We start from the raw sequence: 26,674 nt of genomic DNA on the forward strand, positions 1-26,674 counted from the left end.
GAACAGCAAAAGAAGCCCACAGCCACCAGAAAAAAGGAAACAATAAAGATCAGAGCAGAAATAAATGAAATAGAGGATAGAAAAACAAGAGAAAGAATCAACAAAACCAAAAGTTGGTTCTTTGAAAAGGTCAACAAAATTGACAAACCACTGGCTAAACTGACAAAAAGAAAAACATGACAGGATGCAAATAACTCAAATAAGAAATGAAATGGGGGTCATTAAAACAGACCCAACTGAAATAAAAAGGGTCATAACAGAGTATTATGAAAAAGTACACTTCAATAAATTTGAAAAACTAGAGAAATGGACAAATTCCTAGAGACACACTACCTATCCAAATTAACACAAAATAATGTTGAAATTTTGAACAAACCCATAACAAGGGAAAAGATAGAAAAGGTAAAGAAGAAAAACCTCCAACAGATAAAAGCCCTGGCCCAGATGGCTTCTCTGGAGAATCCTACCAAACGTTCAGAGAAGAGCCTATGCCATTACTTATTCAACATATTTCAGAACATAGAAAAGGAAGGGCTCCTTCCAAATTCATCCCTTGAAGCCAGCATAACCCTGATACCAAAGATACCAAAACCAGGCAAAGACTCCACACACACACAAAAAAGAAAAGACAAAAAAAAAAAAAAATTACAGAACAATATCTCTCATGAATTAAGATGCAAAAATTCTCAACAAAATTCTAGCCAATTGCATTCAGCATCATATCAAATAATAATAATAATAATACACCACAACCAAGTAGGATTCATACCAGCTATGCAAGGGTGGTTTAGCATTAGAAAATCAATCAACGTAATCCATCACATTAATAAAAGGAAAGAAAAGAATCACATGATCATCTGAATAGATGCAGAAAAGGCGTTCGACAAAGTCCAAAACCTATTACTGATAAGAACGCTCAATAAAATGAATATAAAAAGGGCAATTTCTCAACATAGTAAAAGGCATCTGCGCAATACCAAAAGACAAAATCATCTTTAATGTAGAAAGGCTGAAGACATGCCCTTTGAGAATACAAACAAGACTCCTATTTAACATTATAATGGAAGTTCTAGCTAGAGCAATAAGAAAAGAAAAAGAAATAAAGTGTATCTATATTGGTAATGAAGAAGTTAAATTCTCCCTATTTGTGGGTGATATGATAGTCTCCATAGAAAACCCAAAAGACTTCACAAGAAAACTACTGCAACTATTAGAAAGATTCAGCACATTCCCAGGGTATGAGATAAAAATACAAAACTCAGTGGGATTTCTATACACCAAAAAAGACAACAATGAAAAGGAAATCAGGAAAACAATACCATTTATAAGAGCCCCTAAAAGAAATAAAATACTTAGGAATAAGTCTAACCAGAGATGTAAAGGACCTATAAAAAGAAACTACAAAACGCTACTGAAAGAAACCAAAAGAGATCTACATAAATGGGAAAACATACATGCTCATGGATAGGTAGGCTCCACACTGCGAAAAAAAACAATTCTGCCCAAAGTGATTTACAAATAAAAGCAATCCCAATCCAAATACCAGCAATATTCTTTAAAGAGATGGAAAAACTTATCATTAACTTCATACAGAAAGGAAGAAGCCCTGGAAAAGTAAAGCACTATTGAAGTAGAATAATAAAGTAGCAGGACTCACACTACCCGGCCTCAGTATCTACTATACAGCTACATTACAATAATTAGAACATACTTTTACTGGTACAATGACAGGTACATTGACCAATGGAACAGAAATGAGAACCCAGATATAAGTCCATCCACCTATGGACACTTTATCTTCAACAAGGGCCCAAAGTCCATCAAATGGGGAGAAGGTACTCTTTTTAACAAATGGTGCAAGAAAAACCTGACGTCAATCTGTAAAATAAGGAAACAGGACCCATATCTCACGCTGTATACAAAAACAAATTCAAAATGGATTAAAGACCTAAATACAAAGCCAAAATTATAAAGGTCATAGAAGAAAAAATACTATCAATACTAGAAGCTGTCATACACAGCATTAATAGGATACAAACCGCAAACAACAGCACACAAACTCCAGAAGATAAGCTAGATAGCTGGGTTCTTCTAAAAATTAAACACTTATGCTCATCCAAAGACTTCACCAAAAGAGTAAACAGGGGACCTTCAGACTGGGAAAGAAAAAATTGACTATTACAAATCAGACAAAGGTCTAATGTCTAAAATCTACAAGAAAATCCAACACCTCTACAACAAAAAGGTAAATAATCCAATTAAAAAATGGGCAAAGGAAATGAACAGACACTTCACCAAAGAAGACATTCAAGTGGCTAACAGACATATGAGGAAATGCTCCCGATCACTAGCCATTAGAGACATGTGAATAAAACCACAATGAGATATCATCTCACCCAGGCATTACTAGCACCAATAAAAAATCAGGAAATAAAAAAATATTGGAGAGGCTGCAAGGAGATCGGAACTCTCATGAACTGCTGGTGGGAATGCAAAATCAATTCGGAAGCTGATATGGTGCTCCCTTAGAAAGCTAGAAATAGAAATACCATATGATCCACGAGTCCCACTCCTAGGGATATATCTTAGAGAAATAAGAGTCGTCACACGAATAGACATATGCACACCCGTGTTCATTGCAGTATTGTTCACAATAGCAAAAGGATGGAAACGACCTAGATGACCATCAACAGATGAATGGATAAGCAAACTGTGGTACATACACACAATGGAGTATTACACAATGATAAAGAACAACGATGTATCTGTGGAGCATCTCATAACATGGATTAATCTGGAGGGCATTATGCTAAGTGAAATATGTCAATCACAAAAGGACAAATATTATATGAGACCACTACCGTAAAAACTCATGGAAAGGTTTACACACAAAAAGAAGCAATATTTGGTGGCTATGAGGGAGGGGAGGGATAGGGATTGAAAAACACTAAATAGACAATGAATTAGTGGAAATTTTGGTGATGGGTTAGACAGTACACGATACTGGGGAAGCCTGCACAACTTGTACAAGCAAGGTCATAGAAGCTCCAAAGACACATCCAAACTCCCTGAGGGACCAAATTGGTGGCCTGAGGGTTGCGGGGACCATGGTCTCAGGAAAGATCTAGTGCAAATGGCATAACACAATTTATAAAGAAAATGTTGTACATTCTACTTTGGTGGATAGCGTCTGGCGTCTTAAAAGACTGTGAGTGGCCCTCTAAGATACTCCACTGATCATACCCTTTTGGGAACAAGGAAGAATGAAGAAAATGAAAGATACATGGGAAAGATTAGTCCAAAGGACTAATGGACCACATCTACCACGGCCTCCACCAGACTGAGTCCAGTGTAACTAGATGGTACCCAGCTACCATCAATGACTGCTCTGACGGGGATCACAATAGAGGGTCCTGGACAGAGCTGGAGAAAAATATAGAACAAAATTCTAACTCAAAAAGACATACTAGACTTGCTGGCCTTACAGAGGCTAGAGAAACCCTGAAAGAATGGCCCCGAGATACACTTCAGCTCAATAATGAAGTCATTCCTGAGGTTTACACTTTGGCCAAAAGTTGGACAGGTCCATAAAACAAAACAAGAGTAAAGTGGCACACCAGCCCAGAAACAAGGACTAGAAGGCAAAAGAGAACAGGAAAGCTGGTAATAGGGAACCCAAGTTTGAGAAGGGAGAGTGTTGACATCATGAGGTTATTAACCAACATCATAAAACAATATGTGTACTAACTGTTTAATGAGAAACTAGTTTGTTCTGTAAACCTTCATCTGAAGTATTATTTTAAAAAATCAAAAAACAAAGAAACAAACTACTGGCTTATATAAGAAATCAAGGACAAATAAGGAAATTCATAGAATGAAAAGACACCTTACCAGAACTTTTGGGACATAGCAAAAGCAGTGCTTAGAGGTCAATTTATAGCAATAAATGCACACATCCAAAAAGAAGATAGGGCCAAAATCAAAACATTAACCCTACAACTTGAAGAAATACAGAGCAGCAAAAGGATCCCTCGGGCACCAGAAGAAAGGAAATAATAAAGATTAGAGCAGAAATAAATGAAATAGAAAAACAAATGAAAGATTCAACAAAAGCAAAACCCGGTTCTTTGAAATGATCCACAAAAGCAACAAATCATTGACCAAACTAACAAACAAAAAACAGGTGGGGAAGTAAATAACCTGAAAGAGATGGGTGATATCATAACAGACCCAACTGAAACAAAAAGGATCATAACAGAATACTATGAAAAATTCTACTCCAACAAATTTGAAAACCTAGAGGAAATGAACAAATTTTTAGAAACATGTTGCTTACCTAAACTAACACTAAACTTTGGTAGAAAAACTAAATAAACCCATAAAAAGAGATTAGAAAGGTAACAAAAATCAAACAAACAAAAAAAAACCCTGACCCAGAAGGCTTCCAGGGAGAATTTTACCAAACATTCAGAGAAGAGTTTACACCAGTGCTACTAAAGGTATTTCAGAGCATATAAAAGGAAGGAATACTCCCGAACTCATTACACGAAGCCAGCATACCCTGATACCAAAGCCAGGCATAAAAACCACACAAAAAAAAAAAAAAAATTACAAACCAATATCACTCATGAACATAGTTGCAAAAATCCTCAACAATTCTCCAGCCAATAAAAGGAGGGCCATTGCAGGGGAAAGGCTGTCCTGACTGCTTAGTTTATCAGTAGTGTGAGTACGAGGACACTTGTTGGTTCTCTGTCCCAGCCACATACTTAGAACACATTCTTCCTTGATGACTGCAGTGTGGCCCATCCTGATGGCTACCTTACCACAGACCACTCAACATGGCACTGTGTGCACATGGGGATGAGGCTGAGATGCTGTGCAGTCAGGGATAGAAGAAGCAATCAAGCCAAAATAGTCTACCTGTGATAGGGGGACAGGCCTGTGTCGCTGCAGCATTTATTTCATCTCATTTTAGAATTGTAGCTGTGCACGGAAGGATTACTCTGCAGAGAGAACTCTGACTCTAGGTTTGCAAATACCTTCTCACCTGGAACAGAGCAGAGCAGGAGCCTGAGGATTTGGATGGTGTCACCTGCCTGCAGCTCCTCTCTCGTGTGATGTTGCTCAGATTCCACTCCCCAGAAAAGGCTCCATTTATGAGGCTCAGATAAGAAGGGCCAAGACCAGGGTGGGGTTTGGCAAGGGGGCATTTATGCCAAGAGCCAGGGAGTATGATGGTGAAGTCTTAGAGCACAGTGTTGTGGCAGAAAATCTTGTAGGGTGCTCTTTTCTGACTTACTTTTTGAATATGGCAGTACTGGCCACATATTATCTTGGATTTTCTGCCCAAAACAAAGATTTAGCTAGTGATGTGGAGCAAATGTTTTGTGCTCGACTACTAACCAAAAGGTTACTAGTCAGAATCCACTAGTGGGGCCTTGGAAGAAAGGCCTGGCAATCTACTTCTGTAAGATTAAAAACTGCTCACTGTTGAGCTGATTCTGACTTATGGTGACCCTGTCTGCGATGAGTAGAACTGTGATCAATATGGTTTTCAATGACTGTTTTTTCAGAAGTAGATTGCCAGGGTTTTTTTGTTTTGTTTTGTTTTTTTTGAGGCTCTTTCATGCATGAGTGTAAATCTTGTCTTTGTTATTCCATCTAGCCTACAAGTGGAAGCCTCTCTTCTACTGAGTTTTAAAATTTTGATAATTCAATTTCTAATTTTGAGAAATTCACTTGGCTCTTCTTCAGATCTGAAATGTCTCCATTTTAGTTTTCTGTACTTTGTATACAATGTCAAGTCTGTCATTTATTTCTTTAAATAAATAATGCCCAAATGTGAAGTATGAACAGAACTCCTTTTGTTCTCTGTTATTTCTGTTGCATCATATTTGTATTCATATCATATTGTTGTTGTTATCATGTGCCGTCAAATCAGTTCCAACTGATAGCTGCCTTGTATACAATAGAACAAAACACTCCGTGGTCCTGAGCCATCCTCACAACCTTTGCTATATTTGAGCCCAATGTTGCAGCCACTGTGTCAATCCATTTCTTTGAGGCTCTTTCCCTGTTCTGTTGATCCTGTACTTTGTGAAGCATGATGTCCTTCTCCAGGGACTGGTCCCTCCTGATAACATATCCGAAGTAAGAGAGATGGAGTCTCGCCTTCAAGACTGAGCTGCTCCGGGCACACCGAGGCCATGTATACCTGGAATGAACCTGCTTGAAGAGTTGGTATTCAATCACAACTTTACAAGGAAATCCTGTTTGTTTTTTCCTGTTTATTTTCACAATGAATCTAGAGCCCTCTTCTCAGGTCCTAGCCTTTGTGGACATGATAGGTTCCACTTTCTCTTTGGTTCACACTTCCTTTGGGATCTGAGCCCTCCTGAGCCCTATTTCAATATAGGGTCCCTGAGGACTTTCCACATGGCTGAATTGTGGACCTGTCTTCCATTTCTCTGGCCTTGCATAACCCTGGAACCTAATCTCAAGTGCTTGCAGTGTCGTTTAGGTATCCTTCAGCGTGCATGTGTCTTTACAGCTCAGACATTTTGTAGCTATAAATTTTTATCAAACATTGAGGCAAAAATTTCCCATATTCTCCCCTTTCCTTTGTTATTTTTTTCCAGCATTTTTTTTTATTACTTCCCAAAACTGTTGATTTGAGGAAACTAGTTCATCATTTATGGAACCTGAACACATTTAACTGTTTTTAAGTTAAAACTGAAGCTATTTATTAAGTCAAGGGTGCTTCAAGCAGTTGTGATGGGCTGTTAACCTAAAGGTTGGCAGTTTGAGCACACCCAGTGGTACCCTGGAATAAAAGCCTGTTAGTCTGTTTCTATAAGAAAACAGGCAAGAAAACACTATAGAGCATCTCTACTGTATAACACATGGGGTTGCCCTGAGTTGGAATCCACTGGGCTGCGAGAGGTTTTAAGTTGATACTAGAGCTTCTAAATACATTGCTGTGTCTTTTCTAGTCATAGAATTATACTTTGTGTGATATTTTTGGCTCTTGATGTACACTGGATAGTTTTACAACCCATGGTCCATGTAATTTGCTTTCAATTCTCTGATTGCTTTGCATAGGCCCCTCCACACCCAGGCTGGCTGCTCAGATATTATAAACGGGGCCTGTGCCATGGGAGCTGATCTGCATCAAGCAGGCGGGGGCAGCAAGATGGTGCCACAGACCCTGTTCCTCATGTCCCTGTTGCCCTGGGCCTCTGGTGAGAAATTGAAAGTGCTTTGATCCCTGTAGAGTAGAATCTTTGTAGAGCTGAGAAATGATTTTAAGATATAGTGGGAAATGATGGTTACTTGCAAAATGGAACCAACTAAGTGGTGATATGTCATATCACTAGATGTTCTTGTATCAGTGGCATATTTTAACATGCCTATGAAAAAGTGTCTTCATATATGTATGCATGGTAATTGTGCACTCTGATTACAGGTGCCAAAGGGACATCGTAATGACCCAATCTCCAGCCAACCTGGCTGCATCTCCAGGAGGAACGGTCATCATCAACAGCAAGTCCAACAAGAGGCTTTTTTATGGTCTGGAGCAGAAGGACTACTTAGCCTGGTATCAGCAGAAACCAGGACAGGTTCCTAAGCTGCTCATCTACTTGGCATCTAACTGGGCATCTGGGGTCCCTGACCGGTTCAGTGGCAGTGGATTTGGGACAGAGTTCACTCTCACCATCAGCAACTTCCAGGCTGAAGATGCCGCAGTTTATTACTATAAGCAGTATGATAACAGCAATAAGGCAGATTATTGCTGTTAGCAACATTATGGCTGCCCTCCCACAGTGCTTCAGCCTGGAGCACAAACCTCCTCCCGACGGCTACAGGCCAGTGAGTCTTCACTGCACCAGCTGCTTCCTTTCTGCTCAGCCCTGAACATGCACGCTTGCTCTGTCTACTCCACGGAACACATCTTCTGACGAATTCCTTGGAGTATTTGTAGGTTCCAGGAAAAACTTAAGGGTTGTGGCTTCTTCTGGATTCCCTTTTGATGTAAATTATGGGAAAAAATAATGCTCTAAAAAGCTCTTGTAGACTTTGTCAGGAATTTTCGTATCACATGAAACTGTATGTTTCACATGAAGAGGTCACATGACTGATTTGGGGAAGGGCCCAGAGTGCTTTACACCCTGAAAGATCAGTTCTCTCTTCCCTGTGCCTTCTTGACTCTGGTATATTCCCAATTTATTTCCTTGTTTTACTGGACTTTTTCCTTTCTCTGCCATCACCACTCACAACTCTGGACCTAACCCAATATTAAGCTTGGTCCCTTCATGTTTAAAACTTCCCTCACAGAAGGTAGTATTCCTCTCTTACATTTTTCTTCCGTGGATCCTGTTTTCCAGCCAAGCCTTCCTGGTCAATGTCAGTGAAGGTGTTTTCAGGTGCTAAGCTCTAAATTTACTGCCCTTTTCTCCTCTCTCCATGTCTTTCAGTGGCACTCATTCTTTCAAAGGCCAGTCTCTAATTCATTAACTCCACTACTCTAGAAATATGTGACAGCTTTCCCATGTTCTTTTTTCATTAGTTGTCAATTCCTCTTTACTTTAATCCCTTGGGCACTCAAGTTTCATTGAGTGACTGAAGGAAATCATGGTTCTTTCTTGTTATTAATTGCCATCTTATGGGCCCCTGACTCATGACATCCCAAAATCACAATACGATCTGACTCTTGTGATTCATAGGGTTTTCATTGGCTGATTTTTCAGAACTAGATCACCAGGCCTTTCTTTCTAGTCTGTATTAGTCTGCAAGTGCTACTGAAACCTGTTTAGCATCCAAAGAACATGCATAGATGAAATGTGGTAAATGAGGCCTGTAGGTCCCTCCTCAGGTTTATGCTGATGACATCTCAAGTAGTGTTTCCAGTCTGTGTAGACGAGACTCTCCCTGGCCCTGCAGCTAATGGAGACTTTCTCTTCTGGGGGACAGCAGAGATTCTGGCACCTACTCAGCAGGATCTGCCCACTGGAACCTAAAATGACAGACACATGAGGATGATCCAGAAATATGTGCCATCAGGGATAGAAGGGAAATCATACCAGTGGTCTCTAACTGGGACAAGTGAACAGGCCTGGTTGGCTTGTAACATTTATTTGATATTTCATTTCAAAATGTAGACCTATTTGAATAGGAGGAACACTCTGGAGAGAAAGCTCCATGCCTAGGAGATGAGACTTCTGGGGCAGATAGAGGAAGTGTGCGTGTTCAGGACTGTGGAGGAAGGAAGCAGCTGAGTCGGTGAAGACTCACAGGCCTCCAGCCCTGGGAGGAGGCTTGTGTTCCAGGCTGAAGTACTGTGAGAGGGCAGCCATAATGTTGCTAACAGCAATAATCTGCCTTATCCTCAGCCTAGAGGCTGCTGATGGTGAGAGTGAAGTCTGCCCCAGACCCACTGCCACGACGCAGGTCAGGGATCTCGGATGCCTAGTGGGATGCAAAGGAGATAAGCAGCTTAGGAGCCTGTACTGCTTCCTGCCAGTACCACTGCTCACAGTCTGACTGGACTTGTACTGATGGTGACCTTTCCTCATGGACACACAGTCAAGGAGACAGAAGACTGTTATCAAGATTTCCCCACTGACACCTGCAATCAGAAAAGACAATTACCATACATACATATATACACACACTTTTTCATAGGCACATTAAAGCATATCTTTTTAAATGTGCATTTTAGTGGCATAGATGTCACACATAATTGACCCATTATTTACCACTGCATCCTAAAATCATTTTTCAGCTCTACAAGATACTTCTCTAAAGGGATTAAACCACTTTTTATTTCTCACCAGAGACCCAGAGCAAGAGGGACATGAGGACAGGAGCCTGTAACATCATCTTGCTGGGCCCACCTGCCTGATAAAGATCAGCTCACATTGCAAAGTCCCCATTTATAAAATCTAAGCAGCCAGACCGGGCCTGGAGGGTCTATGCAAAGCCATCATTGAATGTGGAGGCAAAGTACGTCAGCAGTGGGTTGTGAAAGTAACCAAAGTAAATCAAGAGCCAATGACTAGAAAAGACAAAGTAGTCAACTTAGAAGCCCTAATATCAACTAAGAAGCTCTAAAACTACAAACATTAGCTTCTCTTCAGAAGAGCATCTATTTAAAATAAGGGAAAAAAAAAAATGAAATGGGTTCAGGGTCCATAAATGATGGGCTAGTTCCCTGGTTTCTACAATCCTGGTGAAATAATACAAAATGATGGAAATATATGAAAGAGAGAAAGAAGAGTAAAGAAGAGATGACAATGGAGAACTTTTGGTTCACTTTTTGATAAAAATTTATGGCCAGAAAATGTCTGAGCTCTAAAGCCACATTGTATCCTGAAGGACAGTTTAAGGTCACTGCATACACTAAAAATTTAATTCTAGGGTATGTAAGATACAGAGAAATAGAAGACAGGCCCCGAAATTACCCATCTGGGGAGTCCTGAGGGACCGTATGTTGTGCTAGAGCCAAGGGAGAAGGACTATAATCCCAAAGTCAGTGTGAAGTAAAGAAAGCAAACCTATCCTTCCCACAGCTCCTAGAAAACGATCAAAGGGCTCTAGGGGCATTGTGGAAATGGACGGGAAAAAATAAGCAAGATTTCCTTGGCAAGTTGTGTCTGAAAGTCAACCTTCCAAGGAGTTTCACTCCAGGTGTCTATGACCTAGGTGTGTCTGGAGCTCTCCAAACATGAAATTAGTTTAAGATCGCTCAACTGATGGAACCAACATGCTGAAGCTGCTCTGGAAGAGGGCACACCCATCATAAATCCTCAGGACGCCTCACAAATAATTTTTCAAAGACTGATACCACCGAGAAGTCAGAGATCCTTGACATCCAAAGAAATAAGATAACTAGGATACGAATATAAATCTGAAGCGACTGAAATAACAGAGGACAAAAGGCATTCTCACCCTTTAGATTAGGGAGCTATGTCAGTTTATTTAAAGAAATAAATGAGAAACTTTACACTGCATACAAGGCACAGAAAACTAAAAGCAGGGTACTACAGATCCGAAAAAAAAAAAAATTTTCCAGAAATTAGATACAGAATTCACGTCTGTCAGTTTGTCATACTGTGGGGGCTTGCATATTGCTGTGATGCTGGTAGCTATGCTGCCGATATACAAATACAAGCAGGGTCACCACAGTGGACAGATTTCAGCTGAGCTTCCAGACTAAGACAGACTAGGAAGAAGGACTTGGTGGTCTGCTTCTGAAAGAATTAGCCAGTGAAAATCTTATTAATAGCAGCAGAACAATGCCTGTTACAGTGCCAGAAGATGAGGCCCTCAGGCTGGAAGGCACTCAAAAGACGACTGGGGAAGAGCTGCCTCCTTAGAGTTGACCTTAACGATATGCATGGAGTCAAGCTTTTGGGACACGGATGTGGTGATGTGGCATGACTCAAAATGAGAAGAAACAGCTGAAAACATCCATTAATAACTGAAATGTAGAATGTCCAAAGTATGAGTCTAGGAAAATGAGAAATTGTGAAAAATGAAATAGAATGCATAAAGATCAATATCCTAGGCATTAGTCAGCTGAAATGGACTGGTATTGGTCATTTTGAGTTGGAAAATGATACGGTCTACTATGCCGGGAATGATAACTTGAAGAAGAATGGCGATGCATTTATCATCAAAAAGAGTATTTCAAAATCTATCCTGAACTACAACACTGACAGTGACATAAATAACTTCTACAGGCCTACAAGTAAGATGAGTTAACACAAGTATTACTCAAATTTACGCACCAACTGCTAAGGCCAAAGATGAAGAAATACAAGATTTTAACCTAAATCTGAAGTATGAAATTGATCTAACAGGCAATCAGATGCACTGATTATTACTGGTGATTGGAATGTGAAATTTGGGAAAAAAAGAAGGATCGGTATTTGGAAAATACGGCCTTGGTGATAGAAAGGATGCAGGAGAGCACATGATTTAGGGAGTATGAAAAGAAAGGGTTTGGGCTGGTGATTACATAGAAGTCTTTCAATGAGCTTTAAGGTAAAGGAGAAGAGAGAAACAGGACATAACTGGAGGGGGGCGCAAAACAAAGCAAGTTTTTAAAAATGACGTTTCATGCTGACAGAAATGATGCCAAAGTGAGGGGAACATGGCTAACTCAGAAAAGAGAAGTGAGAAATGCCAAGATGCCCTTGGAGGGATAGGGGTATAGGAGCAGAGGGCCTGGCCTCAGGTAGGAGGGCTGCCTGCTGGTCTACAGTAATAGGAAGGAAAGAAGGAAGGAAGGCAGCTCATGGGGGTGTAGACGCCTGTGGGTCAGAAGATGCTTGAGAGGAGCTAGTGGAAGCTCGTCCAAGAAACAGGAAATGAGGTCAATTGATGAAAGGCAGGATGAGAAGTAGGTGTTAAAACTTGAAGAGAAAAGAAAAGACAAAGGGTGGAGACTGAATGAACCAGGTCAATGAAGTAGGACTGTGAGGCAGGATTAATGGCTGTCCTGAAGTAGTGTGCATAAATTTATGGTGAGATGAATCAGAATAATTATGTCTTTCTCCTGCCATATTAGGATCATGGAGGCTGTTAATGTGGGTGGTGGAGTTTTTCCTAGGGTTTAGGTTTTGCAAGATGAGTGTGATGAAATAAGGGAGGGGCCATGGCATTCTTGGTTTGGGTGAGGACATAATTATTAAGGAGAAGCTTAGAATTTCAAATCGCCTGGATGGCAGCTAACAACAAGAAGTAGGGAAATGGGAATGTGAGGGGTGCAGAGACAGCCAAAATAGATGTCTTAAAAACTTCTTTTCAGAAAAAGGTAAAATTCTGACTCATAAAATACAAGAAAGAGAAGACACTACATTTTTTTTTCTCGATGGAAGGAACTTATTTCCTCTTCCTCAGTTTCATATTTGGATTTTTTTAGTTGCTGTTAAAATGCATTTGGGAAGACATAACCTGCATTGCTTTTATGTTAGGGCAAGCAAGGATCTAGTACTTTCTCATTCCTGAGATGTTGTCTCTGGCATAAACTTCAGCAGAGAAACAGGGACAGGAATGCTCAGGGGATAGCGGCTCTAGCCTTTGGCCTAAAGAGGAGCTGCTGTTCCGGGGCAGCAATAAAGGCATTTGGGAGTCAGGGTTGAGGTTCGGTTAGAGAGAGTCAGATGGGACTGCAAATGGCCACGTAGTGACGCCTAGATTGAGGGCTGAGAGCAGATGTAAAGAAAGTGAGCAGGAAGGGCAGGAGGCCTGCTGTCTACTGAGCCAGAGGAGGCCCAGCTGTGTATTTTTGGACTATTTTATGCCAACTTTTTTGCATGATCAAAACAAATAAATGACAGTAGTCTCTGTGACAGTGTCTAGTAAGTGGGACCTTCCCCCACCTCTGCCCTGGTAAGGGGTTTATATCTGGGGTCACATTATTATGAGAGGATTATCTTGATTTTGGAAAACAGCAGTTTGTTGTACTATCTTTGATCTGATGGTGAGGAAGGTGAGAGTGCAGTTGGCCTCAGACCACCGCCACTGAAGCGGGCAGGCACCCCATCAACGCAGGTGGAAGTGAAGTCAGTGAGGGCCTTTGGGGTCTGTCCAGGTTAAGTGGCCTCTCAGGTCAGTGTAGAGAAGACTCTGACTGGCCCTTCAGCTGATGGAAGCTCTTCCAGAGAAACTTGAGAATCCTGTGTCACCGCCATCTGCTGGCAGGAACCTGCAAGGACAGTCACACAGGAGGACGCAGAGATTCTGTGCAATCAGGGACACAAGAAACAATGAAGCCAAAATAGTCTAACTGTGATAGGTGGACAGGCCTGTGTTGCTGTAGCGTTTATTTATGTCAATCCATTTCTTAGAGGCTCTTTCTCTTTTTTGCTGACCCTCTGCTTTATGACACATGATCTCCTGCAGGGACTGGTCCCTTCTGATAATATATCCAAAGTAAGAGAGAGGAAGTCTCACCTTCAAGGCTGAAGAGTTCCCGCCCACCGAGGCCATCCATAACTGGAAAGAAACTCTTTGAAGAGTTGGCATTCAATCACAACTTTGCAAGGAAATCCTGCTTGTTTTCTATCTCTCCATTTCCACAAATGATTCCAGAGCCCTCTTATCAGGCGCTACCCCCTGTGGGCATGATAGGTCCCACTTTCTCTTTGGTTCACACTTCCTTTGTGATCTAAGCCCTCCTGGGCCCTAGCTCGATATAGGCTCCCTGAGGACTTTCAATAGGAGTAATTCAAGGCCTGCCTTCCATTTCTCTTGCCCTGGAATCCAATCTCAAGTGCTTGCAATGTCTTTTAGGTATCCTTCAGGATACAAGTATCATCGGAGCTCAGAAATTTTCTACCTATAAGTTTTATGAAACATTGAGGCAAAAATTTCCCATATTCTTCCCTTTCCTTGTTTTTTTTTTCCCCCCAGCATTTTTTCTTGTTTTACGAAACTGTTGATTTGGGGAAAGTAGTCCAAAATTTATGGAACCTGAACCCATTTAAAATTGTTTTTAAGTAAAATTAAAGCTCTTCATTAGATCTTGGGTGCTTCAAGCAGTTGTGATGGGCTGCTAACTTGAAGGTTGGCAGTTTGAACACACCGAGTGGTACCCTGGAAAAAAAACCTGTCAGTCTGCTTCTATAAGGAACACAGGCAAGAAAACCCTATGGAGCAGCTCTACTGTGTAAAACATGTGGTTGTCATGAGTTGGAATCCGCTGGACTGCAAGTTTTCTTTTGTTTTGTCTTAGATATTAGAGCTTCTATGACCCTGCTTTGTCTTTTCTAGTCATAAAATTATACTTTATGTGATATATTTGGCTCTTGAAGTACATTGGCTAGTTTCACAACCTATAGCCCATGTAATTTGCTTTCAACTCACTGACTGCTTTGCATAGGCCCCTCCAACTCCAGGCTGGCTGCTCAGATACTATAAACAGGGCCTTTGCTATGGGAGCTGATCTGCATCAGGCAGGCAGGGGCAGCAAGATGGTGCCACACACTCTGGTCCTCATGTCCCTGTTGCTCTGGGCCTCTGGCGAGAAATGAAAAGTGTTTCAATCTCTCTAGAGTAGTATCTTTCTAGAGTTGAAAAATGATTTTTACATAGAGTGGGAAATGACAGTTATTTGCAAAATGGAACCAATTATTTGCTGATATGTAATATCACTAGATGTTGTGGTATAAATGGTATATTTTAATGTATTTCCAAAAAATTTGTGTGTACATATGTGTGCATGGTAATTGCCTGCTCTGATTGCAGGTGCCAGTGCAGACATTGTGCTGACCCAGTCTCCAGCCTCTCTGGCTAAGTCTCAAGGAGAAACGGTCACCATCAACTGCAAGGCCAGCCAGAGTGTGAGCAGCTACTTATCCTGGTACCAGCAGAAGCCAGGACAGGCTCCTAAGCTGCTTATCTATGCTGCATCCAGCCGGGCATCTGGGGCCCCTGACCGGTTCAGTGGCAGTGGGTCAGGGACAGACTTCACTCTCACCATCAGCAACTTCCAGGCTGAAGACGCCGCAGTTTATTACTGTCAGCAAGATTATAGTTATCAAGCTCCCACAGTGCTTCAGCCTTGAACACAAACCTCCTCCCGAGGGCTACAGGCCAGTGAGTCTTCACTGCACCAGCTGCTTCCTTTCTGCTCAGCCCTGAACATGTATGCTTCCTCTGTCTGCCCCAAAGGCCACATCTCCTGACGAATTCCTCATAGTATTTGCAGGTTCCAGGGGAAAATTAAGGGATGTGGCTTCTTCTGGATCCCCTTTTGTGGTAAAATATACAAAAAGAATGCTGTAAAAATCCCTTCTAGGCTTTTTCAGTTTTCATATCACAGGAACCTCCTTGTTTCACATGGATAGGTCACATGACTGATTTGGGAAAGGGTCTAGTGAGTTTTCTACCCTGAAAGATCAGTTCTCTCTTCATTGTGCCTTCTTGACTCTAGAAAGTTCTCATTTTAATTCCTTATTTTCGGGACTTTTTACTTTTTCTGCAATCAACCCTCACAACTCTAACCCAATATTATACCTGGATCCTTCATATTTAAAATGTCCCTCACCGAAGGTAATCTTCCTCTCTTACTTTTTTCCTTCTGTGGATCCTGTTTTCCAGCCAAGCCATCCTGGCCAATGTCAATGAAAGTGTTTTCCTGCTCTAAGCTCCTATTTCACCGCCCTTTTCTCCCCTCTCCATGTCTTTCAGTGGCACTCATTCTTTCAAGGGCTAGTCTCTAACTCATTAACCCTATCACCCTAGAAACACGTGACAGCTTTCCCATGTTCTATTTTCATTAGTTCTCAGTTCCTCTTTAAATTAATCCCTTGGGCGCCCAAGATTAATTTAGTGACTGAAGGAAATCATGGTTCTTTCATGTTGTTAGTTGCCATCTTATCAGCCCCTGAGTCATGACAGCCCAAGGAAAAATAAGGTCTGACTTCTGTCAACACTGGCTGATTTTTCAGAAATAGATAACCAGGCCTTTCTCTCTAGTCTCTATTAGTCTGAAAGTGCTGCTGGACCTCTTCAGCATCACAACAACATGCATAAGGGAAGTGAGGTGAATGAGGCCTGTAGGTCCCTCCTCAGGTTTATGCTGATGCCAGCCTAAGTAGTGTTCCCAGTCAGTGTAGAGGAGACTCCGACTGGCCCTGCAGCTAATGGAGACTTTCTCTCCTGGGAGACAGCAGAGATTCTGGCACCTAGTGAGCAGGATCTGCCCCCTGGGACCTAAAAGGACAGGCACCCGAGGATGATCCAGAGATACTGTGCAAGCAGGGATAGAAGGGAAATCAAACCAAAATAGTCTCTAACTGAGACAATTGGACAGGACTGTGTGGCTTGTAACACTTATTTCATAACCCTTTTCAAATCGTAGACCTATCTGAATAGGAGGATCACCGTGGAGAGAAAACTCCACGTCTAGGTTTTGTCTCACCTGGAACATAGTAGAGCAGTAGCCTAGCATCTGGGTGGCGCCTGTCCTGCAGCTTCTCTTTGTGTGATGTTGCTCAGATTCCATCCCCCAAGAAATTCTCTTTCATAGCTTTATTTTTTTTCAATTTTTTATTTGGTTGTAGGAGCCCTGGTTGCACAATGGCTAAGAGCTATGTTTGCTAACCAAAAGGTCAGCAGTTCGAATCTACTGGCTGCACCTTGGAAACTCTATGGGGCAGTTCTACCCTGTCCTATAGGCCACTATGAGTTGGAATTGACTCAGTGGGAAAGGGTTTCATTTTGTTATTGTTGTTGTTGAGAATATGCCCAAGAAAACACACTGGTTCAACAGTTTCTATCCTTCATAGCTTTTTATGAGGTTCAGGTCAACAGGTGTGAGGTCAGGGTGGGGTATGGCAAGGGGACATTTATGCAAAGACCCTTGGAGAGTAATGGTGAACTTCTTAGATCACAGGATTGTGATTAATAAACTTGTACTGCTTTTCTTACATTTTGAATAGGGCAGTACTACTTGAATATGACATATACTCTTTTTGTGGATTCTCTGATGAAAATAGTTATATTTTAGTTTTCCTGTTACGCTTGCTGTAGGTCCCTAAGTGGTGCAAATAGTTTGCCCTCAGCTACTAACCTAAAGGTTGACACTTGGAACGCACCCAGTGGAGCCCCAGAAGAAAGGCTTAGTGGTCTGTTTCCATGAAGGTTACAGCACAGAAAACCCTTTGCAGCTCAGGGCTGCTCTGTAACACATGTGGTTGCTATGAATTGGAATCAAGTCAGTGGTAATGGGTTTGGTTTTGGTTGATTATACTTTCTGCGAATGGAAATATATTCTTGAAGAGCACTTATTGAAACTGTTCATGAGGAAATGGTACTAATGCTCAATTCAGAGTCAAAAACGTTTGCAAACAGAATGGTAGCAGAGGCTTCCAGTATCCAGTATACCATCACTGGTGTCCAGTGGTGGTGGATCCAGTCCACATGTGGTGGTGGTGGGATCATATACAACTTCTTTCTCTACTTTATCGTGAACTGTGTTTTTGCCAGCTGGTTTCAAGTACATTTTGTACACCATGTTCTGTAGAGTTTCAGTCAAATCTGCATGTCAGTCAGTAATCAATTCATTTTCTGCTTAGTTTAGACTTGGTTGGTTTCTCTTGTTTGCAATCAAAATCCCTGACTGATAAGAACATATTTGAATATTTGACAGTGTTAGATCTTCATCGAAATTTTTCCCCTTGAATATTAATTTTTATACTAATCATTTTACCTTTCTAATTTTTGGAGTTGCAAAAAAAGAAATTTCAATAGTGTCTTGTTCATTTTTGTTGCTGTTATTGTTAGGTGCTGTCCAGTCACTTCTGACCCTTAGTGACCCTATGAACAATATGATGAAACACTGCCCAGGCCCGGGCCATCCTCACAATTTTTGTTATTTGAGCCCATCATTGCAAGCACTGAGTCAATCCATCTCGTTGAGGGTCTTTCTCTTTTTTTGTTGACCCTCTTCTTTACTAAGCATAATGTCCTTCTGCAGGGACTGATCCCTCCTGATAACTTATCCAACGTATGTGAGACGAAGTTTCACCATCCTGCCTCCTAAGGATCACTCTGGCTGTACTTCTTCCAAGACAAATTTGTTCCTTCTTCTGGATGTCCACGGTGGGTTCAATATTCTTTGCCAACACAATAGTTCAAAGATGTCAATTCTTCTTGAGTCTTCCTTATTCTTTGCCCAACGTTCACATGTAAAAGAAGTGACTGAAAACATCATGGCTTGGTTCGATGCGTATCAGTCTTTAAAGTGACATCTTTAGTTTTTAACACTTTAAAGAGGCCTTTTGCAGCCAAATTGCCCAGTGCAATGCATCCTTTGATTTCTTGAATGCTGTTTCTGTGGGCATTGACTGTGGATCCAAGGAAAAAGAAATCCATGACAATTTCAGTATTTTCTCCATTTATCATGATGTTACTTATTGGCCCAGTAGTGAGGGTTTTTGTTTCCTTTATGTTGAAGTGTATGTAAACCTGTACTGAAGGCTGTGGTCCTTGATCTTCACCAGTAAATGCTTCAAGTCCCCTTCATTTTCATCTGCATCATGCAGGTTGCTCATGAGTCTTCCTCCAATCCTGATTCCTCATTCTTCTTCATATAATCCATCTTCTCAAACTATTTGCTCAGCATATAGACTGAATAAGCATGGTGAAAGGATACAACCATGACACAGACATTTTTTTGTCTGAAAATCATGCCAAAAAAAAAAAAGCCAGTACCCTCCAGTCGATTCTGCCTCATAGCGACCCTATACGACAGGGTAGAACTGCCCCATAGAGTTTCCAAGGAATGTCTGGTGGATTCGAACTGCCAATCCTTTGGTTAGCAGCCGTAGCACTTAACCACTAAGCTACCACATTTTCTGTAAACCATGCAGTATCTCTTTATTCTGTTTGAATGACTGCCTCTTGATCTATGTACAGGTCCAACAACATTTAGGTGTTCTAGAATTCCCATTCTTCCCAATTGTTATCCATAATTTGTTACAAACCACACAGTTGAATGCCTTTGCATAGTCTGATATTATCTGCTTTCAGCCAAGATCCATCTGACATTAGCAATGATATCCCTTTTTCCATATTGTTTTCTGAATCTGGCTTGCATTTCTGACAGTTCCTTGTCAATATACTGCTGTAGCCACTTTTGAATGAATATTGTTCAATAATTTCTACACCTGGTTGGATTACCTTTCATGGGAATAGGCATAAATACGGAAATTTTCTGGTCTGTTGGCCACGGACCTGTTTTCCAAGTTCCTTGGCATAGACGACTGACAACTTCCAGCATTGCACCTGTTTGTTGAAACACCTCAATTGGTATTGGATCAATTCCGAAGGCCTTCTTTTTCCCCAATGCTTTCAGTGCAGCTTGGACTTCTTCCTTCATTGCTATCAGTTCCTGATCATATGTTACCACCTCAAATGTTTGAACGTTGACCTATTCTTTTTGGTATAGTTACTCTGTGTATTCCTTCCATCTTCTTTGATGCTTCATGTGTTCTTTAGTATTGTCCTCATAAAAAAAAAAATAGAATCCCTCAATATTGCAACTTGAGACTTGAGTTTTTTCTTCAGTTCTTTCAGCCTGAGAAATGCTGAGCATGTCCTTCCCTCTTGATTTTCTATCTCCAGATCTTTGCACGTCATCATAATACTTTACTTTGTCTTCTCGAGCTGCCCTTCAAAAACTTCTGTTTAGCTCTTTTACTTCATCATTTTTTCCTTTTGGTTTAGCTCCTTGACATTCAAGAGCAATTCTCAGAGTCTCTTCTGACATCCATTTAGGTCTTTCCTTCCCCTCCTGTCTTCTTCATGACCTCTCGTTTCCTTCATGTATGATGTCCTTGATGTTATTCAACAACTCGGCTGGTTTTTGGTCATTAGTGTTCAACATGTCAACTCTGTTCCCGAGATGGTCTCTAAATTCAGGTGGGATATACTCAAGGTCGTATTTTGGCTTTCAAGTACTTGTTCTAATATTCTTCAGTTTCTACTTGAACTTGCATATGAGTAACTGATGGTCTGATTTACACTCAGCCCCTGACCTTGTTCTGACTTATGATATTGAGCTTTTCCATCATCTCTTTTCACAGATGTAGTTGATTTGATTTCTGTGTATTCTATCTTGTGGGGTCCATGTGTATAGTCCCCATTTATATTGGTGGAAAAAGGTATTTGCAATGAAGAAGTCTTTAGTCTTGCAATATTCAATCCTGCAGTCTCGGGCAACATTTCTATCACCAAGGCCGTATTTTCCAAACACTGATCCTTCTTTTTTTTTTTTTTCAACTTTTGCATTCCAATCACCAGTAATTATCAGTGCATCCTGATTGCATATTCGATCAATTTCAGACTGCAGAAGTTGGTAAAAATCTTGTATTTCTTCATTTTTGACCTTAGTAGTTTGTTGGTAACTTTGAGTAATAGTCGTATTAACTGGTCTTCCTTTATATGACTGGATGTTAGTCTATCATTGACAGCATTGTACTTTGTTTTGTTTTTTTTGATGATGAATGCAATGCCATTCCTCTTCAAGTTATCATTTCCTGCATACTAGACCATATGGCTTTCTGATTCAAAATGACCAGTGCCCGCCCATTTCAGTGGACCAATGACGAAAATATTGATGTTTATGCATCCTATTTCATTTTTGACACTGTTCATTTTCCTAGACTCATATTTTGTACATTCTACATTTAGATTATTAATGGATATATTGAGCTGTTTCTTCTCATTTTGAGTCATGCCACATCAGCACATGAATGTCCTAAGAACTTGACTCCATTTGTTTCATTAAGGTCAACTCTACTGCAAAGAAGCAGCTCTTCCCCAGCCCTCCTTTGCGTGTCTTTCAACCTAAGGGACTCATCTTCTGGCACTACTTAACAGATATTGTTCTGTTGCTATTAATAAGATTTCACTGGCTAATTCTTTCAGAAGCAGACCACCAGGTCCTTTTTCTAGTCTGTCTTAGTCTGGAATCTCAGCTGAAACCTGCCCACTGTGGTGACCCTGCTGGTGCTATTATATTGGCAGCATAGTTTCCAGCATCAGAGCAACATGCAAGTCACTACCGTATGACAAACTGACAGAAGTGTATTGTATATCTAATTTCTAGAAAAAAAATTTTAATATCTCTACTACCCCTGCTTATAGTTTTCTGTTCCTTGCATGGAATGTAAAGGTTGTCATTTACTTCTTTATAAAAACTCCCAAATCTAAAGTGTAAGGAGGACTTCTTTTGTTCTCTGTTATTTCACATTCATCATGTTCATATTCATATCCTAGTTATCTTATTTTCTTGGATATCAAGAATGTCTGAATTCTTGGTGGTATCAGTCTTTAAAAAATTATTTGTGAAGTGTTCTGTGTATTTATAATGGGTGTGCCCTCTTACAGAGCAGCTTTCATTTTTTGGTTCTATCACTTGTGCTATCTTAAACTAATTTCAAGGTTGGAGACATCCAGACACACACAGACCATACACACTTGGAGTTAAATTCCTTGGAACATGGACTTTCAGATGCAACTTTCCAAGGAAATCCTGCTTATTTTTTCTGTCCACGTAGTTTGCTTCCACGTTCAATGATGGCTTTGTATAGACCCTCCAGGCCCAGCCTGGCTGCTCAGATTATGTAAATGGGGGCTTTGCAACGTGTGCTGATTTTTATCAGGCAGGTGGAGGCAGCAAGATGGTGTTACAGACTCCTGCACTCATGTCGCTGTTGCTCTGGGTCTCTGGTGAGAAGTAAAAAGTGCCTCAATCCCTTGAGAGAAGTATCTTCGTAGAGCGAAACAATGATATTAAGGCATAGTGGGAAATGATGGCCATTTCCAAAATTGACTCAATTATGTGTGAAATGTATCCCACTAAAATGCACATCTAAAATGGTATATTTTAATGTACCTATGAAAAAGTGTGTGTATACATGTATGTATGGTAATTGTCTTCTCTGATTGCAGGTGTCACTGGAGACTATGATAACCCAGCCTCCTGTCTTCCTGACTGTGTCTCCCGGAGAAACGGTCACCAACAGAACAAGTCCAGCCAGATTGTTAGCACCGCCTTAGCCTCATACCAGCAGAAACCAGGAGAGCCTCCTAAGCTTCTCATCTCCTTGGCATCCAACTGGGCATCTGAGATCCCTGATGGGTTTAGTGGCATTAGATCTAGGACAGATTTCACTCTCACCATCAGCATCCTCCAAGCTGAAGATGTGGCAGACTATTACTGTTAGCGACATTATGGCTACCCTCTCACAGGGCTTCAGCCTAGAACACAAGCCTCCTCACCAGGGCTGCAGGCCTGTGACTCTTCAGTGCACCTGCTGCTTCCTTCCCGCACAGTCCTGAACATGCGCACTTCCTCTATCTGCCCCAGAAGCCTCATCTCCTGACTAATTCCTTGGGCTCTTCAGGCAAGTAAGAGCCACAGACTTTTCTAAACTCCTTTTTCTGAGACATTACTGTAGAAAAATGCTGTAAACCTTTCTTATAGCCTTTGTCATGTCAGGAATTTTCATAGTACAGAAACCTGCATGCTTCACATGGCTAGATCGCAAGACTCATCTGGAGAAATATTCAGTGAATTTTACATTCTGAAAGATGAATTTTCTCTTCCTTGTGCCATCTTGACTCTGGAATATTCCCAATTTAATTCCTTGTCTCCCTGGCTTTTTCTTTCTCTGTAATTACTCCTTAACTCTTGACTTTACCAAGATTAAATCTTTAACCCTTCATATTCTGAACCTCCCCCATAGAAGGTAGTATTCCTCTCTTGCTTTTTCCTTCAACAGGTCCCCTTTTTGGCCAGACCTTTCTAGTCAATGCCACAGATGCTTTTTTTTTATGTTCTACCTCCTTTTTTATTGACCTTTCTCTTCTCTCCATTTCTATCAGTGGTTTTCATTCTTTCAAAAGCAAGTGTCTAGTTCATTAAACCTCTCACTCTATAAAAATGTGATATTATTCCCACATCTCTTTTCATTAGCTGAGAACTTTAAGTTTACCCCCTGGGCACCCCAGTCTAACTTGCTAATTGAAGGAAATCATGGTTCTTTTTTGTTGTTAGCTGCTGTGGTTCCTAGAACAACGGTGATTTCATGCAGAATGGGATCAGGTCATGGTGATTCATAAGGTTGTCACTGGCTGATTTTTCTGTGTTGTTCTCCAGGCCTTTCTTCCTAGTTGGTCTTAGTCTGGAAGTTTCCCTAAAATCTGTTCAACATCATAGCAATATGGAAGCCTCCACTGACAGAGGAGTAGTGCCTGTGTTTGAGGAGCACTGGCTGGGCATCAAACCCAGGTCTCCTGCATGGAGGCGAGAATTCTACCACTGAACCACTGCTGCCACCCAAGTTTCTTTGTTCAACTATAGTTGAATCCTTCTGACAACATTTAATTAACATTCTCATCTCAGTGTAATAATACAAAAACTCCAGCTATTCTAGTGTTACTTCTGTATCTCCTTCTGAAATACATGTATTGATAAAATTTGGAATCAGAGTGATCTGAAAAAAACTTGATCAGTATGCTGTGAACATTCTGATGTACATAACAGCACCTTTTCTCTAACAATTAGAAATATTTTCAAAGAATGGGTGTTAAAATTTCCATGTCATTTATTCCCTCAAGATATATTAATCGAGAGCTTACTATGTGTCATACTCAGATACATTGCTTTCATCCTAGTTGGGGAAGATGGAAATTAAAAACATGGATAAGAAAAAATTTTCAAAGTAATTTTATAACTGGAACAAAGAAAAATAAAGAGGGGGAAGGAATAAGAGCTTGCTGGTGTAAAATGTTGTCTTAGTTATCTAGTGCCGCTATAACTGAAATAACACAAGGAGATGGGTTTACTGAAGTGAAGTTTATTCTCTCACAGTCTAGGAGGATAGAAGACCCAATTAAGAATGCCATCTCTAGTAGAAGGCTTTCTCTCTCTGTCAGCTCTGGAGAAAGGTCTTTGTTATCAATCTTCCCCTGGTCTAGGAGCTTCTCAGCACAGGGACACCCAGTCCAAAGAACGAGATCCCCTCCGGGCTCTTCACTCTTGGTGATAGAAGTCTCTACTCTCTGCTTGAGTCTCTCTTTTATATTTCAAAAGAGATCAAGTCAAGATAAACCTAATCCTGTAGTTTGAGCCCTGCCTCCTTAATTTAACTGCCTCTAATCCTGCCTCATTAACATCATAGATGTAGGATTTATAACACATAGAAGAATCCCATCAGATCAAAAAACCTTGGTCAACTAGACAGAACTGGAAATTATGGCCTAGCCAATTTGACATACATTTTTGTGGGACACAATTCAATCCACAACAGAGGAGTAGCAATTTGAATAAGGGTGATGTATCAGTTAGCTCTTGCCCTCCACATAAATCATCCACAAAACCCAGTGGCTAAAAGCAATAAGCATTTTTACTGCTTTCATGTTTATTGGTGAGTTGGACCAATAAAGAGTTCTGTTGATATGGACCAGTCTTGAGTCATCTTTTCTGGAAAGTTGATGCATTTACAGTTCTCTGGTGTGTCACCTGGGTGTTAGCTCATCTAGAAAGACTCAGGTAACTTTCACATGTCTGTAGTTGCCTGGCCATCAGATGCGGCTATTGAGGTGACTTGGCCACATTTCTTTAAACACTTGCCAGACTGAAACTAGTTTGTTGTGATAGCAATCGGCAGAATTCCAAGAGAGTAAGTAAAAGCACATAAGTACTGTTGAAGTCTTGGTTCAATATTGGCACAGTGTCTCTTTTGCTGCATGTTATCTATCAACACAATTCACACTGCCAATTCATATTGAAGGAGAGGGCAAATAACATTTATCCCCTAATAGGAGCAGCTACAATTTCATGTCACCAGTAGTATGGATACAGAGAGGGATAAAGAATTGGGGTGTTTGTGCGATTGCTCTACAATAGATGGTGATGGAAGGCTGCACTAAGAAGGAATGAACTGATCAAAGTCTCAATGTTGGTGAGAAAATGAGTCATAGGAATATCTCCAGGCAAAAGTGTTGTAGTTAGATGAAATTACACACTTCTGAGGTAGAAACGTAACCAGCATGTTGGGAAAGAGGCAAGGAAGCCAGTGTTGGTGAAGCAGCATTGTGAAGGGTAGTGTGGGTAATAAGGACAAAAAAATAATGAAGGGGCACATTTTGTAGGATTTGTATGCTACTTTAAGGATTTTCTTTTCATTTTAAAGGATGTGATAATGACTGGAATAGTTTTCAAAAGAGGACATGATTTGATTTGTAGCTTATCAGGAACTCTTTGGAGGACAAGGGCAGGAGAAGTATCAGTTAGCTGGCCATTACCATCATCCAGGTAGAGAGGACAATTGCTTTGGTGATGGTAGTAGCAGTGGAGGGGATGAGGAGTGGCATATTTTGAAAATAAATATACAATATTGTAATCTGACAAGGGTGAGTCCTGCTCCCTGTGACTCTTCAATTCAGTTGAGAGACACCAGGTCTTTGAGAAAGATAAACCAGACTTTACTGCAAGCCAGCCAAGCAAGGAGTTCAGAGACCAAATCTCAAATCAAGCACCCTAAACTTGGGGATTCTGGGACAGTTGTAAGGTTATGCAGAGCTCATGAAATTGCTGAGAATATGCTGGCAATTTCAGGAACTAGACACCATATATCAGAGTGCATTTGGGGAGCAATATGGCAGCAGGGAGGACAACTTTGTGGCTAATTGTCCATGTCTGAATGGAGGGGGTGAGGCAGTGGGTGGTGAAGTGGCCTTGAGAAGAGGACCAGTAAGATGGACATTGGGCTGTTATACAGAATGCTTCATCAGGAGCTTACAGACCCGGGTATGATGGGAGCAGGGAGAACAGTTTAACCCTGTCAGTTACAGTATCCTGAAGATTTTGTCAAATAGCATGAGAAGTCAAGAGGTCACTTCAAGGTTTTGCTCTGAGTAAGTAGAAGGACAGAGTTGACAATTATTCAGATAGGAAAGGCCTTGGGAGGAGCGGATTTGGCTAGGAAAATCAGGAATTTTAGGTTTGAATTGTGTACTAGACCTCCACATGTGACTGTCAAGTAGAAAATTGGACTTGAATTTGGAGTTCAGCAGAGAGATATGGACTGAAGAATTAAATCTGATAAGTAATGAAATGAGTGTTGCATAGATGAAGGGCAAAAGATGC

At 40.9% G+C, this 26,674-nt stretch overlaps 2 gene segments (V, D, J or C); both read left to right on the plus strand.

The window, feature by feature from the left end:
- LOC126060252 (immunoglobulin kappa variable 4-1-like) overlaps window positions 1-15,575 on the plus strand; it is a 188,912-nt gene extending 173,337 nt beyond the window's left edge. The window contains 1 exon segment of the V gene segment in view: window positions 15,256-15,575. Coding sequence covers window positions 15,256-15,575 — 320 coding nt within the window.
- A 6,624-nt stretch (window positions 15,576-22,199) lies between these two features.
- On the plus strand, window positions 22,200-22,745 carry LOC126060253 (immunoglobulin kappa variable 4-1-like). The segment is given in 2 exon segments: window positions 22,200-22,248; window positions 22,471-22,745. Coding segments are annotated over 2 exon segments (324 nt in total).
- The last annotated feature ends 3,929 nt before the right edge of the window (window positions 22,746-26,674 follow it).

The sequence above is a fragment of the Elephas maximus genome, chromosome 17 (assembly GCF_024166365.1).
Source record: "Elephas maximus indicus isolate mEleMax1 chromosome 17, mEleMax1 primary haplotype, whole genome shotgun sequence".
NCBI classification, from domain to species: Eukaryota; Metazoa; Chordata; class Mammalia; order Proboscidea; family Elephantidae; genus Elephas; species Elephas maximus.